Source organism: Lacerta agilis, chromosome 11 (genome assembly GCF_009819535.1).
Source record: "Lacerta agilis isolate rLacAgi1 chromosome 11, rLacAgi1.pri, whole genome shotgun sequence".
Classification (NCBI taxonomy): Eukaryota; Metazoa; Chordata; class Lepidosauria; order Squamata; family Lacertidae; genus Lacerta; species Lacerta agilis.
The window spans coordinates 18,716,220-18,733,172 of record NC_046322.1 but is presented as its reverse complement, the minus strand read 5'-3'; the positions used below and the strand labels follow the sequence as shown (position 1 = coordinate 18,733,172).

Here is a 16,953-nt window from a genome sequence, read left to right as displayed (position 1 = left end):
GCATACACACTCCCCAAGCCAACTCCATGCCACTGAAATATATACACTCCCCAATTCAAAGGCTCCCGGTGAGCACGTGCTCACCGGGAGCTCTGCATGTGTTTCAGAGCCTCACAGAGGCATGGACTGAGGAGTGGGAAAGGGGGAAGGGGTTGGGATGGTGCCACTTCCTACTCAGTCCAAGGAAAACTAGGGCAGCATTTTGTTTAGTTGGTCTGTGCTCACGTAACCGCAGGACGCGATGAACTCCTTGTCTGGCACTGGGAGAGCGGTGGCGTTGAGCACAAGGCCTTGCGGAGATTGCACTACATGGATGGAGGTATAGTCTGCCACAAGCACCTCGGCACTTCCTGGCTCTTCTTGAACTGCTGCCCTCGCAGGATTCACAGCTGTAGGGGTAAGGCTCTCGGTGGTGAAGTAAGCGTTTTCAGGAAAGCTCTGGTCTTGAACTTCTGGCTCGGCCTCTTTGTGAAGTGTCGCAGGGACACATTTTTTCACATCCAGCTCACAGAAATAGGCATTGTCCATGTCGAAGCTCGGTTGGCACTGGGCAACTGGTTCTTTCGGAGTCTCGCTTGGATCTCTCCCCATCTTAACCTTTTGCCCCGGGGAAAGCACAACCCTCCCTCCCGGAGTAATGTCGCTGACCAGCGTGTAAAAGTCAATGTTGGCCATTGAATTCTGGTTGCTCAGCTGGGTCTTGGCAGGCGGGCTGGTTGTCTCGATAGTGTCAGCGACAGAAAAATGGGCTTTGGGCTGCTCGTCTGGGTGATCAAGCACACCCTCAAGACCTGACGCTGGCTTCCCGTTGTCTTTCTGGTCAAAGCCCAAGAGATCCTCCTCTTTGTGGTTTGCCTTCTTGGACTGGTCAATGTCTGAGGTTCCGTCACAGGTGTCGCTGGCGCTGAAGTCAGTCTCTGGGATATCCGGCTCACAGCAGCTGGCTCTCCCAGAATCGTCATCCCTTACACCAAGGCAGCCGTGAGACTTCAAGCGGTCATCGCCGAGGAGCCTGTCGGTATCCAATCCTCCAGTCCTCTCTTCTGCCTCGTCTATATCCAGCTCAATGAATTCCACCCAAGAGTCGTCTCCGTACAGTGGTGGCATGCAGCTACCATGACTGGCTAAGATGGAGTTGACTTCATCAAGTTTTCCTTTCTATAGAGCAAATAAAAATAAAATAAAATGACAAATTGCAAGAGAGGAGCAACAGTTATCTGAATGATTAAATATGCCTGTATTATATGTGCTCAATAGAAAGGCCAGCTGAAGTCCCGAACTGTGTGTTAGAGCACACTAGATGGCTGGAAAAGAACTGCTAGTGTGCCGTGAAAAAGAGATCAGATTCATAATTGAAGGCTCCTGTGTGCCATTGCCCTAGACCAGCGATGGCCAAACCTGCCCTCCAGCTGTTTTGGGACTACAACTCCCATCACCCCTAGCTAACAGGACCAGTGGTCAGGGATGATGGGAATTGTAGTCCCAAAACACCTGGAGGGCCAGGTATGGCCATCACTGCCCTAGACAACTGATTCCCAAACTTTTCCTCACATCAAATTCCTTAGGGTCTTGGTGGACCATTGTTCTGCCTGTTGTAGCAATTGTAATGTGCTGTGCCATATGCTGTATGATTTGTACTTGTGACTTCATTGCTTCTTTTATTTCTTATATGCTGAATTTTATTGTATTGCTATTTGACTTCCATAGTATTCACAGTATTCCCCCCACAGCACTGGTGCTTGTGCCAAGAGTGGAACATGATCTCACAATCCTCAAGAAAGCCATGACACAACCAAATTTCTTAGGTAGTACACCATTTTAGACTGTTTAGTGTCACTACAGTCAGTTACTCTGAACACTCTTCCATTGCTTCCTCACAACAAATTACCTTAAAGAGGTCTGGATCGATTCCTTTAATTTTGGGAACTGGAACAGGAGGAAGAATCAGTATCTTTAACCTTGAAAAGAAATAGCAACTTTTAGCACAGAGAAACCTTCTGTGGCTACAGAAGAAACACAAAAAGTATATCATGAATAATAAAAACAAATATGTGTGTTTTGGTAACATGTTGTTGAATACTTCAGTAGCATTTGCACAAACCTGACAATATTCCAAACCGTGGTTTGAAGGACATTTTTACTTCTTCTGTAGGAGCTTTTCTGCAAGTTATATAGAATTCTGAAGTTGCAGAATTCTGGACTGTGCCACTTTGGTCTGTCGATAGGGGGCTATATTTTTGGACTTTCCCTTGAGTAAAAAGATCCCTGCATTTGGTGGGAGTGTCTAATAGGGAAGGATTTTGGAATATGGTTGCTGATTACTGCCATGAATTTTTCTACATTAGACCAGAATTAAGTCCTAGAGCCATGCTTCTTTATTTTATTTCTTATATTTATATTCCACCTTTCCTCTGCCTTGAAAGGTATTTTTTTTAAACAACAACAACAACAACCAAGCAGTGTATACATTTTATTAAATAACCAAACAAACTATGGTTTCCTGTGTGGAAGCCCTTCATATTTCTGATCAAATTCCAATCAAGTACAGATGTGTGCGAGCGTCTGTCTGTGTATCTAGTGAGCAAGTCGTCCCATAAGCATGGTATGCTAAGAATTGTAATCAATTCATTTATTTATTCCTTTAGTGATCTTGTTGTATTTTGTTACGTGTGTGCATGCACATGCTTTGTTCTTTGCATTCTAAACTGTATTTCAAAATAAAGCACCCTTCATGTGTAAAACTAAAATAGCAAGGAGAAAGGCTCATTGTAGTCCCCTCGCTGATATACTGTTTACTAAAGGCAAGGAGCCTTAAGTGGGAAAGCATTCAAAATTATTATTATTATTATTATACTCCCAATTTGAAATGATACAGTCCTTTCATTTTGCATAACTTGAGAATGAATGGCTGCAAGATTCTTATCTTGAAACTAGGAGACTGAAATAATAAATGTCATATCTAGCAACGTTTTAGGAAAACAATGTGCATTTTGGTATGTGGCCAGGATGTGATTACTCAATATTGTGCAGAGTGCGTTTCTTACGAAAGTCAAAAGACATGTTGGAGAGAAATGGAAGGGAGGTCATCCAGTTCTATAAATAAAGGGTTGGTTGCTGTTGAGGATATAATTCTTCTCACTAGTGACATTGGCCTTCAGTGTAAGCCAACAAAAAAAGGGCATGCACAAATCATTGGGAATTAAGTCAGCATGAATTCTGGTCTTTAGCAAAGGGTGATTTGACATATGTGAGAATTTCAAAAGCCATCTTTAGCACTTTCTGAATCAAGTAATTCACTTGATTAGCACTTTCTGAATCAAGTAATGTCGAATACAAGGATGGGTAAATTTCTTGTTTTTGTTCTGTTTTGAACATCTGTTTACTATATATAACCAATGGGGATAAAATCCTCACTGGGAGGTTAAATATGGAGGCCCTTGGAAGTTCCTGTTAATTCTATGATTCATCCATTCAATCACCTGACAACATGTATGGGTAACACAGCTATCACAGATGTAACACCACAGACAGATTTATTGTCCGATAACCCTCAGATATAAATACTCTGTCACCAAGTAATAGTTCCTTTGTACAGATGAGAAACTGAGGATGAGTTGCCAAGATGACATACTAAGTTCATGGCTAAATAGGGATTTAAAGTCTGGTCGATGTAGTCCCTTCCAGATGTTGTTGGATCCCAATTCCCATAGATCCTAGCTGGCATGGGCAATAGTCAGGGATTACGGGAGTTGTAGTCCAACAAGATCTGGAGGGCGCCATGTTGGTTGCCTCTGCTGTAGGGCAAGAACCATGCCAATAGCTGAGCTCCCAACCCTGCAATAAACTTGACCAATTCACACCATCAACTAGGCACAGTTAAGTAAGCAGGTTGGGTGGAGAATGTGGGTTGCATTAAGCATAGGCAGAAGCTACAAGGCAATTGCCTCTACACACTATTAGCCCTGAATGCAATCTACCTTACAAATACTTCTAGTCATTCTGCTTTTGGTGGCTTTCCAGTATCATGGGCAATGTGAAGTAATTGCACAGCACCTTTGCCACTCAACCCACGAGCTGTTCAATTTCCTCCCCCAGAATTAGCTTTACGTGCTAGCAGATCCTACAAACAGCCTCGTATTCTGCTGTTAAGGATAAGGTTCCTGTTTCCCGGGAACAGTCCCCGGATTTACAAATCAGTCCCCATACAAAATCCATTGAAGTTGAAAAGTGTCCCCGGATTCATTGAAAAAAAAATCTGGTAACCTTAGTTTAGGAAGCCTGTATTAACAGTGCAGACAGAACACTGCAAGCATTGATCAATTAGATGAGTGGACCAAAGCTTTAATTGATCATTCTTTCCCAACTCTTTTAAGTGATGGGATCAAATCTAAATTTGGACAGCTCATGGGCTGAGTGGTGAAGGTGATCGGTGAGGTAGTAGGATTGTCAAAGGCTCACATTTATAATTTAAAGCTGTTTTGGTACTGGTGTGTTATTGTAATAAGGAATAAAAAAAGAAGGAAAAGAGATGGACCTTTTTTGACACCTCAGTGGTATCTTTTGATCATGGACAAGTGTGAAAGGGATTATCTTCCATCAGTATTTCACGGAGGCACTGATGTTTAGATATGGATGCATATGGATATGAATGCAAATCAATAAAATAATCGGAGGAAAGACATTCATTTATGCAATTGCAATTCCAAAATCAGTTGATTGGCCTTGTAGAAAAGGAGACCTGTACAATGGGCACATTCACTTTTTCATATAATGCCTGTGCAGTGAAAGCCCAAAGCACATGTCAATGTTAAATGCATTTAGCATGCAGCTTTTAGAAATTGCAAATACCACCTGGTGTTTTGTGTGTGTTTTTGTATGCGTGTATGATAATCATGCAGATCAGAGCTTAATGTACCATACTGTGTCTTCTGATTATGGTCCCCCCCCACTCCATCTCAACTGGCTATTGATCCAAATAAATAAATGGAGGGGGGGAGCCGAGGAATTTAACTCTTTCTCCCCTGCAGTGATCCTGAGGGAAATCCCTCCATGGAACTTAATATCTGCATTGGAAGGGTATCCCCTCATTGTGCCATATCACGCTTCCATGCCTGCTGCAATCCGAATAACTATAAGCCTCCCAGCTGATGATATATGCAGTTTAAAAGCCCAACCCCCTACATATGAAATTCAAAGATGCCTTTAACATCATGTGTAGTTTGGGCTATGCTCTGTACTGGGATCGCTGCATCCAGAGAATTAGGCTGCAAGCCTTTTTATCCCCACTAATGCTGATTTCATTGCTGAGGTCACCTTGGAGAAAAGCCAAATCTGGAAGTAACTGCTCCCATTTTTTAAAAAAACATACTAATGTGAAAAGGTTCTCTCCTTCGGCATGGCTTGAGCCATGCTCCCTCTCGCTTTTTCTGGAACCACTGCTTTTAAAACTGTTGCCTTGCGGAGCTTTGTGTGCCTGTGTCACAGAACATTGTAGAAACTGGGAATGGATTTTCTCACTGGTCCATAGCTGTCAACTTTTCCCTTTTTTAAAGGGAAATTCCCTTATTCCGAATAGGATTCCTCGCAAGGAAAGGGAAAAGTTGACAGCTACGCACTGGTCTGTCTGTATTAACAGTTTAATTCAACAGCGAGCCACTGGCCAAAGCTGATGTGAGCAGGGTGTTCGTGTGACGTCAGTCATGAATTCACATGAGATGCACAAGCTGTGAACTGACATGAGGCTGTGGCTCCATCGTTATAGGATGCAACATGAACAGAATGTTCACATGAGCTTCCTGTTAGTGCAAAACAGACAACTAGCAGTCTAATCCAGTGGCAGGAATCCTTAGGCCTGAGGGGCTGAATGTGGTTCAGGGTTAGGCCCACTGGAATTAATGGACCTATGCCCGTTCATTTTAATGGGCCTACTACGTGGAAGAGGACCGACATCGGATCCATTTTTACTGAAGTATGGGACAAGATTTAGGACAACTGGTTGTTCAAAGCATGATACATTGTCATGTACAATCCAGCAAATAACTTACTTCTTCTTCTGTTTAGAAAAGAGCACCACGGTTAACATCACCATTACGCCAAGCGTACCGAAGGCCATCATCAAAGGCCAAGGAACTGAGAATTCTGAAACAAGAAAGAAGCAAGAACAGTGAGTTGTTTCAGTTATTTGGGTACTCTATAGTATTATTTGATGATCTCATGCTGATACAGACAGACAGACAGACAGAGGAGAGAGAGAGAGAGAGAGAGAGAGGCCCACATACACTGTATTTTTCCATGTATAAGACACCCGCTATTTTTGGGGACTCAAATTTAAGAAAATGGAGGGGGGAGGGAATGGCACAGAGTTGCTGAGCTTTTTGGGGGGGGATTACCCAGGGTTGCTGAGCTTTTTGGGGGGATTACCCAGGGTTGTTGAGTGTTTTTTTTAGGGGGGATTGCCGAAAACCACTCACCCGCATGTGTCACTAAATTTGCCTCTCGTCTGTCCCCTCTCTGGCAGAAGCTGCCAATCACCCACCCAACTGCCGCAGCGTCAGCCAATCAACACCAGCCATTGACGCAGCAACCAATGACACGCCCAATAGCTGCTGACAGCAGCGGCAGCAACCAATCAAACTTCCACCCTATGCACTATCCATGTATAACACGACCCTCACTTTTTAGCATAATTTTTAAAGAAATAAAAAACCTAGTCTTATAAATGGAAAAGTATGGCATTTGGTTTATTTATTGGGGGGGGGGGTTGTCATGAGAGTGGCAGGCTTTGGAGCCTGAGGGGTGCTGCAGAAGCCCACCCTGGCAGACATATCATGTCTGCAGCGGAGCCGGGGCATAGAAATCGGGCATGAAGTTGAGATTATTTCAAATAAGATCTCTTTTCCACACCACTTACCTTCGTCGCATGGCACCTGGCCTGCGGAGCTAAAAGATACGTAGAGGATGTCACTGAAGTCCCCATAAATTTCAGACACCCCTTGCGCCCGGACTCGTATCTCGTAATCGCGGCACGTCTTCAAAGCATATACCGGAAACACCGTGGCTCCCTTTGGCTCCAGCTGGAAAAATAAACAGAGCGGTTTTCTGAGCAAGGCTGCTCTTTGCTCATAAGCAAAACACTTATGGTGGGGAGAGTCTTAGAATTACAAATTCACAGAACTCTAGAGTTGGAAGGGACCCCTAGGGTTGTCCAGTTCAACCCCCTGCAATGCAGGAATCTCAGCTAAATGGCCATCCAACCTCTGCTTGAAGCAGAGTCCACAACCTCCTGCGGGAGTTTGGCAGTCAGGTGTAAGCAGCACTGAATTCAGGGGAGCTCATTCCAGTAAGGGCTATTATTATTATTATGGACTGGAATTGAATGGTACACAACTTGAATCTGATTTAAAGAATTAATAAGGGCCATAATCTTCAGTTAATATGCTGCAATTAAAAAAAAGGAGACAATGCACTGAAATAAATTTACATCTCAAAACAAATCGTTAATAATTTTAAAGCCAAATAGTTTCTTGAATAATGCATTAGAAACGCATTAAAGCCCAACTGAGATTGAAGTGGCTGCAATTAAAGCCACACCCACGCCAGTTTAAAATAAGAGGCAATGCAGGGAGTAGATGAACAATTATTGCAATGAAAAGGAGAAAATATTAACAACAACACTGAGAATCAATAATATAGGAAAGCTGTTGGGGCAAAACAATTAAGGGAAACTGACCTATTTCACTGGAAGTTCAATGTAGATAAGAAGTGCCAACATTGGCAGTGCAATCTTAATCACATCTACTCAGAAGTAAGCCCTACTGAACTCAGCGAAGCTTATTCCAAGATGTGTTAGGCCTGGATTGCAGTCTTAGGGTTTAAAAAAGCTTTCCTTAACAAGTGTTGGGTTTATTTATTCTTTATGTGTGTGTTTTTATCCTGCTCTGTCAGGCAGCACCATTGTCTGCATCCTTTGCGATAACCAAGTAAATGAACGACATCTAATCTGCAGAAACTAGAAGCTGCCGAAAACTCCAGTTAGTGCTGTGCTGTCCTTGGATCAAGGAGGGACACTGATCCACAGCTGGCTGCGGTGGTTAACCTTTTTTGGTACAAGGACCACATGCTGGTGGCCAAAGAAGTGTGTGTGTGGCAAAAGAAATGGCCATACCACACTTTCGCACACACGTGTGCGCACCCACCCAGCCCAGGGCACACATGTGGAATTCTGGGTAGGATCTGAACTTGCGGCTCCAGAGCCAATCTCAGGAGAGCAGAAACATACACCATCTACCCCACTGTGCAGAGCCCCAATTTAGTTGGAGGGTTTCTGTTCCTTTTTTTTTTTTTTGCACCCCTGCTGCCACCCAATTCTCAAGTGGTCTTCAGGGGCCACAGGAAACCACTTCAGGGGCCGGGCCAGGGGTTAGCCACCCCTAAACATTACAGTCTCTGGGGCTTGCTCCTAGTATACATACCTCCCTCCACTCTGTCTCATTGACTTCTTTGTACTGCAGCTGGTAGTGGAGGGTGATCCATCCATTCTGAACATCTGCGGAGGGTGGAGGCTTCCAGGTGACCTGGATATCGGTATAGATGCCTATTGGGCTGGTGTTCAGAACAGTCCAGTTGAGTCCGACGGGAGGGTCTGGGATGACTGTGAATTAAAACGCATTTTTACCCCAACGAGTAAAGATCATTTTTTGATGAAATTTCTCAATATCCAATGACAGAAAGGAGTTGTGTTGCCTTTTTTTTAACAAAGCATTCCCAGTAGGTCCACAGAATCCATGTATTAGTGAGCAGGACCATTCCTGTGACTGCTAGCCCAATGCTGATGTGGCTGCTGGCCCTATCCCCCCCCCCAATCGACACTTGTTCAGTGTTAGTGTCAAAGGGCCCTACGCAGTGTGTTAGAAACTTAAGATATTTAAACTAGGCACCAAATGGCTCCTTAAACCGCCAAAACAGTCACCAAAACAGAATGTCTAGTTGCCATTTTGGGGAAAGATGGCTCTAAATTTTTGTTTTTCAAATGATGGACTGATTATGACCGATTCTCATGTTAAAAATCTGGCTAGTTCAGATGACAACCTTGAGACAGGTTAATAACTTTGAGAACCTAAAGAAGAAAAGCCACTTTATTCAGACCATTGCTTAGCTAAGGCCACTGTGGCAAACCGTGCCAGATCTGGCCATGGTGACGTATGCTGCAGTTGTATCTCATCTGGAGTACTGTGACAAGCTCGTGCCCTCTAGATGTTTTGGAGTATGACTCCCACCCCCAGATCCTAATGCTCCAATAAATTAAATAACAATAAATTCAATTAAACAACTGCCCTTACGCGATGCTCAAAATCAGCTTCCTGAGGCAACATGCTTACTTCTGCCTAATGGTAGGGCCGGGCACTGCTTCAAACTAATATGCAAATTAACCTTTGGTTACAAGGCTGCCACGGAAGAACAGAGAATGTAGCGGAAACATACCTAGGTCCTCCACACGGAAACATACTTCGTCACACGTCTCGTTTCCATCAACTAGCCTGATACAATAAGGAACCCAAATGGAGGTGTAGGTTTTGTTGAAATAACAGCTGTTTTCACCAGCAGTTATATAATCAGGACACTCTTTCCATTCGCTCTGCCTAGAAGGATAGGAAGAAAGAGCTGTGAAAAAATAAGGATATTATGAGCATCCTCCCCGCCCCCTTTTAAGAAAAGAGTGGCTACGTTGTGTTTGGAGCAAACTGATTGATTGATAAAAGGTTACAAAGCAGAAAACCACCTGTATGTGACTTTGCAAAAATAACAACCACAAAAAACCCAGCAACGACCCAAAGCCCTTGGAACCTTATTAACACATGTAGTGGATGTACTGATAATTCAGTGTTTTCACATTACAGCTATATGTATTAATTTGCTTACTGATGACAGGGTGCCTGTTATCAACGTGCCTGTTTTTTGTGAATGGTCACTGTTAATACTGTAATCATTGTTGTCCATACTTTTCCGTACTGACCTCGAGATTCAGGGTCTTGGAGATCCATGAATGGCATAGGTTTTGGTGTGAAGAAACCCCCCCCCCCCCCGAAAAAAACACACCACTTTCATAACCAGACACTTGTTTCTGGTGCTATAACACGGAACACACATTTTAGACAGTAATTCCTCCGTACTTTTCTAAGTTCCTTTTTGAATACAGCAATTGCACGTTTCCGGCAGCTGTTAAATGGGGAAAGTCGCCATTACTCCAGTAACATGAAAAGGTTTCCAGTTCAGGTGACCGGCACTTAAGGATCTGTGGTTTTCCTGACGAAGCTGTATGTAAAAAGTGGGGAGGGAGAAAGAAAAGGAAAGAGTGAATATATTTTCAAAGAGATCAAATACAGCAATCGAGGGATTAAAATAGCAACGCAGACTCCGAACTACAATTTATGTCCCCGTGCCATGTCATTCCCCTCACATATTGGCACCACAAATAGGCATAGCCACAAATAGGCCTGCTTTGTAGCACCTCTCATACCAGCTGCCCCCACGAGGTTTCCTCCATATGCTTTGACTGTAGTTCTCACCATGCCTGACCATTGGCCATATTGGCTGAGGCTGACGGGAGATGCAGTCTAACAATATCTGGAGGCAACCAGGTTGTGGGGTGATGTTCTATACAACGTCGCCCCATGTTCCTGAGTTTAAATATTTCTAGGCTGGCTTTCAGGACAAAGCCCTCACCAGACAGATCACATGGAAAGAACCGTAGCATATAATGCTATATTTAAATAAACCAGCACCCTAAAAAAATCCACAGCCTAGTATTTGCAGTGAAAGGTTTCTCAACCTTTTATTGCCTTTCCCCATTCAGGGCTTTGTCAGATCCACCCTCCAGACTTATTTTTTAATTTTAGGTTTATTCTGTACTCAACACAACAATAGTACATTAGTGGTAGATTTATTCTGTGATACTTCCACAAATGCCACCACCTTATTACTGTCTGAAGGGGCTACAGCACAACAAAAGTGGGGCAACCTCCTTCCCCCAAACGTTTGTGGCACGAAAAGTTACAGGATTTCAGCAGAAAGCTACAGGACGTGCAACAACATGGAAGCTTTTGCAGGCACAAAACAGTACTGAAAGCGGGATCATGTATGACTACTCCAGTAGTATCATGAGCACAAATCACCACAAATGGCCAAGGAAAGGACATCTGGAGGGGTCCTGGGTGGTGACATGAGACAGGGCATTCTCACTGGCGTCACCTCACCTATGAAGCTCCCTCTCAAGTAATATCCAGCCTACCTCTACTGTAGAGGAAATTTAGGACTCCTGCTGTCAACGTCTGTACTGTAGAGTTGCGTTTGGCTTCCCAGGTTTCATGCTGTGCTGGCCTGGTTTCACAGAGCTGCAGTGTCACGGTTTTATAGTATTATATTAGGGTTGGCTATGCCATAATTGCCAAGGAGTGGAAAAGAACACAGCGATGATCCCAAGATAACCTTCAGAGAGAAGGTGACACACTGGCTTTCTGAATTATGCTGGCTAAGCGCACAATTATTCGGTGCTACTGAACTGGCACCAGCTGCTTTGCAGCTTGTCCAGAGTGCAGGCCGCAGCTAAAACCCATGGCCGTAATAAAACAACAACAACAAAGAAGCAGGCTCTGATGGTTTTTGCCGGGATTCTGTCCTTGGGATCACAATGGCTACATAAACCACTAATCCCCCGGGAGATTCTGAGCAGCCTTAACTTGTAAGTGGCAGCACACCAGAGAGGTCCTGGAAAAAGCTGTCCTTTTGCTTTGCTTTTCCCAGACTATTTTTATTTATTCATTTACATCTTTTTAACCCTTCCCAACTGGAATGCTGTTGCACTCTATATGTCCTATGATGTGGTGCCAGATGTGGTGCCATTAGACGGCAATTTGCAAATACAGTGGTACCTCTGGTTACGAACGCTTCTGGCTATGCACGCTTCGGGTTACAAGCTCCGCTAACCCGGAAGTAGCTGCTCCTGGTTGCGAACTTTGCCCCGGGATGCGAGCGGAAATCATGTGCCGGAGGCACGCGCACAGCGGGAGACCCCATTAGTGAAAGCGCGCCTCAGGATAACAATGGTTTCAGCTTAAGAACAGACCTCCGTAACGAATTAAGTTCGCAACCAGAGGTACCACTGTAAAGCCTTATTTCACTTTTGATTCCCACACGCCAATGCAGGTTGCCTCTTAAATCTTCACACAGTGTAGTGGATCAATTAACCCTCCTGTTACCTCTGGAGCAGGTATCGTCAACCTTCTCAGACCCAAACATGCATTTGGAAACCTATTTCTTAACTCTTTACCGTACATTTGCCTTATGGAAGCACTCCTGTTGCAACCTTCCTTGGTTCAGGGGGATCCACCAGTTGAAGACCAGTGCTCTGGCCCATGGGCAGTTAATCTGTGGACGGCCATAATATTTGCTGGAACACAACTTTTGCCATCCCTGACCATTGCTCCTGTTGGTTGCAGGGAGCTGTAAACCAATCACATCTGGAGAGCAAGTGGTCCTCTGCCATTTTGTGAAACAAACAACAGAAATGGCAGGGAAATGGTAAAAAGAAAAGAACAGGGATAGAAAAACACAGCCGTTTCCTGCAGCCCTAACCTAAGTTTTCCAAAGCCTTTCTTTTCTGCATCTGTTTATGCAACTGCGAATCATGGAACTCAGTTAAAAAAAAAACAACCCAAATGTAGTTGCTAATTATGTACTACCCTGGTCAACTCTTAATACAAGTGTTCAGTCTCCTGCTCATGAGGAGACTCTCTGAAGCCCCAAAAGAACGACCTCTTTGGGCTCTGGAGAAGGTCTCACAAGCTGGAGGTGCACAATTCACTTATGTACGCAGGGCTGCACACAACCCATGCGTAAATGGGGAGTCTCTGTACTTTTGATATTCTATTGTTATTCTACAGGAGTTTAGCATACACTAAGGTGTGTGTGTGTGTGTGAATTTATCAAGGAAATTTTAATTCACCGAGGGTAGTAAAAATACCAACCAAACAACCAACCTTGGAGCGGTAGCAGGCAGGTTTGAAACTGAGGGGCCACTGCTCAGTGGTAGAGTATTTGCAATGCGAGCCAAAGGTTTAGTCTCCAGCATCTGCAGGTAAGGTTGGGAGAGAACCCTCCCTGAAGGAGAGCCACTGCCAGCCAATGAACCAGATGGACAAATGGCCTGATTTTTTGGTATCTTACGTCCCTTTGCATTTTAATCGAAGCTATGGTATTATACCCAGCTACACTAGGTGGCAGCAAATATTTGCAGTGGTTGCCATAAAATGGGGCAGGGGACACAAATATACCTCATGGAGAAGGATATGACAAGCAGAAGCAGGAGCATGCACCAGGGGATTAATAATTGCTTAGCACAGGTATGGTACATTCACCAAACCGAGTGGCTCTTTCGTGATGAAACTGGTTTTCATCACAGTCTTTCGTAACTTCAAACCGGGCAACTGAACATTCTAGGCCAGCCAATCGGTGCCAGTGGCCTTCCTGCCGCAAGGGCAGCCTTGTGTACATCAAATCACATTCTGTGGTATGTTAGCTGGGCCATTCGCTCAAGGGTGGCTAATATATTTTGTCCTCATTTTGTCAAGGCAGATCATCCAGTTTTGGCAAACATCTGGAATTTTTAACACACACACACTTAGAGACTTGGAACATGCTTCAATGGTAATATGATGATACCAAATCTGCTTAGTTTCTCTCTAGTTCTTGGATTGGTTGCACAAATTTCCACAACAAAGCAGTTCCAAATTGATTCTGTTTTCCCCAGCGCTCATAAAGCTAAATATTTAGGCTCAATAATTTCCAAGGTCATCATACAGGGCAACCAAAGCAGTTTCCGTGCCAAAACTGGGCCTGAACCCCAACCGAAATGGATCTAGAAAATAAGATTCCTCTAAGAGTGTCTAGATCTGGTTAGTGACTACCCACCCATTCAAGAACCTTGCCCAAGAAGGAGAGATTGGCAACTGGCCGGTAGTTACTTAGTTCCAATCTGTTCTATTTTGCCTTGGAAGATTTCAGCATATCAACAAAACTAGTGCAGAAACTACCAACAAAACTCCTGCCTCATGTTTTGGGGACCCAGATGACAACAGATCTGCCAAGGGCACACATGAAAGAGAAACATTAGGTCTCCCTCCTAGCCCCCAAAAGGTTTAATCTAAGGTAAATATTTGTTAATGCAACAGGGTTTCTTACTGTGGTTACATAGATGTATCAAATGAAAGCCAAGCAAACAGTACAAAGTGACAGTGTGAATTGGTTTATTTGGTTGTAATAAAATCTCAAAGCGATTTGCAAAAAAGATAAAACTTTAAAAGCGGTTTACAAAGAGAATGGAACCCTGAACTGCAAGCAATCCGAAACAGTGAGCAAAATGAACATTAGAGCTGGTGAGCAAAAAGGAACAAGAAGCCCAGCCGTTAAAAATACAAGCAGCTATGAAGGCTACAGAAAACCCTCTGCCGTATTCCAAATGATGGGTGTGGTTAAGGTAAACCAGATCTGATGTAAGTTCAAGAACTCTAGAGCCAGAACCTAGGCAGGATTGAGCTGATAAGCCAGATAAGCAGGTACCACATGATACCAGAGTTGCTGTTGTCAGGATTTCTTAAAGATATTGACCAGGGGTCAGCAAACTTTTTCAGCAGGGGGGCGGTCCCCTGTCCCTCACACCTTGTGCCCCACAAATAACCCAGAGATGCATTTTAATAAAAGGACACATTCTACTCATGTAAAAACACGCTGATTCCTGGACTGATTTAGAAGGCAACTGGGCCGCATCCGGCCCCTGGGCCTTAGTTTGGGGACCCCTTAGTTTGGGGACCCCTGACTTTGAATAAGGCAGCTTCCTCTGTTTCATGCTGTGTATGGTGTAACCAGGGTAAGGGGAAAATTTCGGACACAACCCCCTTAAAGATTTCTCTGAACCAAGCCTTCTCATGATATTTCCAGTTATTATGAGCACATAGATATATTATTTCTTTGGCATAGATCCCCTTGTTTCTTTGTCCCTGGCACGAACTAGTTATGTGAAAGGGAAGGCTGAAAACCGAAGATAAGTTTTAAACACAGGAAAAGGCTGGGATTGGAATCTGTTATCACAGTCATTTAAGGGGGGGGGGAATCCATATATGTAATTAACTGGGTCGTGCTGACCTCAAGTTCTAGCATGATTTTGTTTAGAACAATCAGAAGGATGATCAACATTCTCAGATAATGGGACCTTTGGACAACAATGTCTGAGGCAAGAGTGGAAGCCAACAGCCCAAAGAACACGCTGGCTAACTCAAATGAGTATGCAAAATTCAGGCCAGCCTCACTTCCAGCTGTTTTTCTTGAGCTTTGTTGCTCCCCTTGGGGGGTCACAGTATTACAATGACTGCTGAAGCCACACAGCTGGCAGAATTTCCTTGTTTGGTTTCAGACTCAGGGGCTGGCAACCTTTTTGGAGCAGCAAGCACATTTCGAATGGTAAGGAAGTGCTTCAGGCCCCCGTCACAAAATGGCTGCCATGGCGGAGTGGTATCACATGACATAACTGCTTTGGGAGGGGGCATGGCATAACCCAGAATAAGAGAGAAAGAGAGAGAGTCATTGCTGCCTTTTCCCACCTCTCAATGGACAAACTGATGCTTACAGTGACAGGGAACCAGTTTATAGTTACAGGGAACCAGGCAGAGGGCCTTGTCAGTAGTGGCACCCGCCTTGTGGAACGCCCTTCCACCAGATGTCAACGAGAAAAACAACTACCAGACTTTTAGAAGACACCTGAAGGCAGCCCTGTTTAGGGAAGCTTTTAATGTTTAACAGACCATTGCATTTTAATATTTTGTTGGAAGCCCAGCCAGATGGGTGGGGTATAAATTTATTATTATTATTATTATTATTATTATTATTATTATTATTATTATTATTATTATTATTATTATTATTCAGGACCAGCATTATGAAGATCACCCAATATTGATTCCTCTCTGTCTCTGTTTCTCTCTCACACACAACAATTCAGTTACTGTCTAGTAGTGACAGGGAGCATTCCACAGCACTGGAAAAAAAGGCACAAGGTGGCCACATCATACTAATTGTCCCTTGCACACCCAGCACACTCATGTATGCCCTGCGCACATAGACACATGCATCTCTCTCTCATACATGCTCATACACTGCACTTACACCCAGCCACACATCTGTCCCCCCTCTCTCTGAACATGTGCATTGCTCCCTCTTTCTCACAGTCCACTCGCAGAGACCACCCACCCAGAAATATACTTCTTTCTCCTTTATCTTTCTCACATGTATCACTGTCCTTTGCCCAAATGCATCTTCCCCTCTCTCACACAGACCACACATGCATCTCTCCCCTTCTTTCTGTCCAAGTGCATCTCTCTCCATCACACACACAGAGCGTACTTGAGCACCCCTCACAACCCCAGTTCGAAAGCACGTCAAAGTGCAAGTAGATAAATAGGTACCACTCCGGCGGGAAGGTAAACGGCGTTTCCGTGCGCTGCTCTGGTTCACCAGAAGCGGCTTAGTCATGCTGGCCACATGACCTAGACGCTGTACGCTGGCTCCCTCAGCCAGTAAAGCGAGATGAGCGCCGCAACCCCAGAGTCGTCTGCGACTGGACCTAATGGTCAGGGGACCCTTTATCCTTTACCTTTAAGCTGAATGCCATCCACCAGCTATGCATTGTGGCGCACCAAATGATTGCCTCATACAGGGAATAAAATTAGGCGGCTTATTTGTGGCTCAAAATGTCACCTTGTATGGCTGATGGGCTTTGTTTGTCTCAATGTCTCACATAACCCGTGCAGGCCTGGGGCTGCAATTTGAAAAGGTTTGATCTCATTCAACAAATCTCTCCCCGCAGCCACCTCCAATTATTTGTACAGCTATCCATCTACCATTGCT

The 16,953-nt window shown here is 44.2% G+C and overlaps 1 protein-coding gene across 4 annotated transcripts in view; it reads right to left on the bottom strand.

Annotated features, from left to right (window-relative positions):
- Window positions 1-85: 85 nt before the first annotated feature.
- Window positions 86-16,953, bottom strand: part of GHR (growth hormone receptor) — a 92,373-nt gene continuing 75,505 nt past the window's right edge. For 3 of the 4 annotated variants that reach the window (XM_033163847.1, XM_033163844.1, XM_033163845.1), the window contains exons 3-9: window positions 10,170-10,311; window positions 9,481-9,638; window positions 8,472-8,650; window positions 6,911-7,073; window positions 6,045-6,138; window positions 1,889-1,958; window positions 86-1,158 (exon numbers count right to left, since the gene is read on the bottom strand). In XM_033163847.1, the coding sequence (XP_033019738.1) occupies window positions 190-1,158; window positions 1,889-1,958; window positions 6,045-6,138; window positions 6,911-7,073; window positions 8,472-8,650; window positions 9,481-9,638; window positions 10,170-10,311 (1,775 nt within the window). In that variant the 3' untranslated portion in view covers window positions 86-189. The other variant, XM_033163846.1, reaches the window with a different exon arrangement.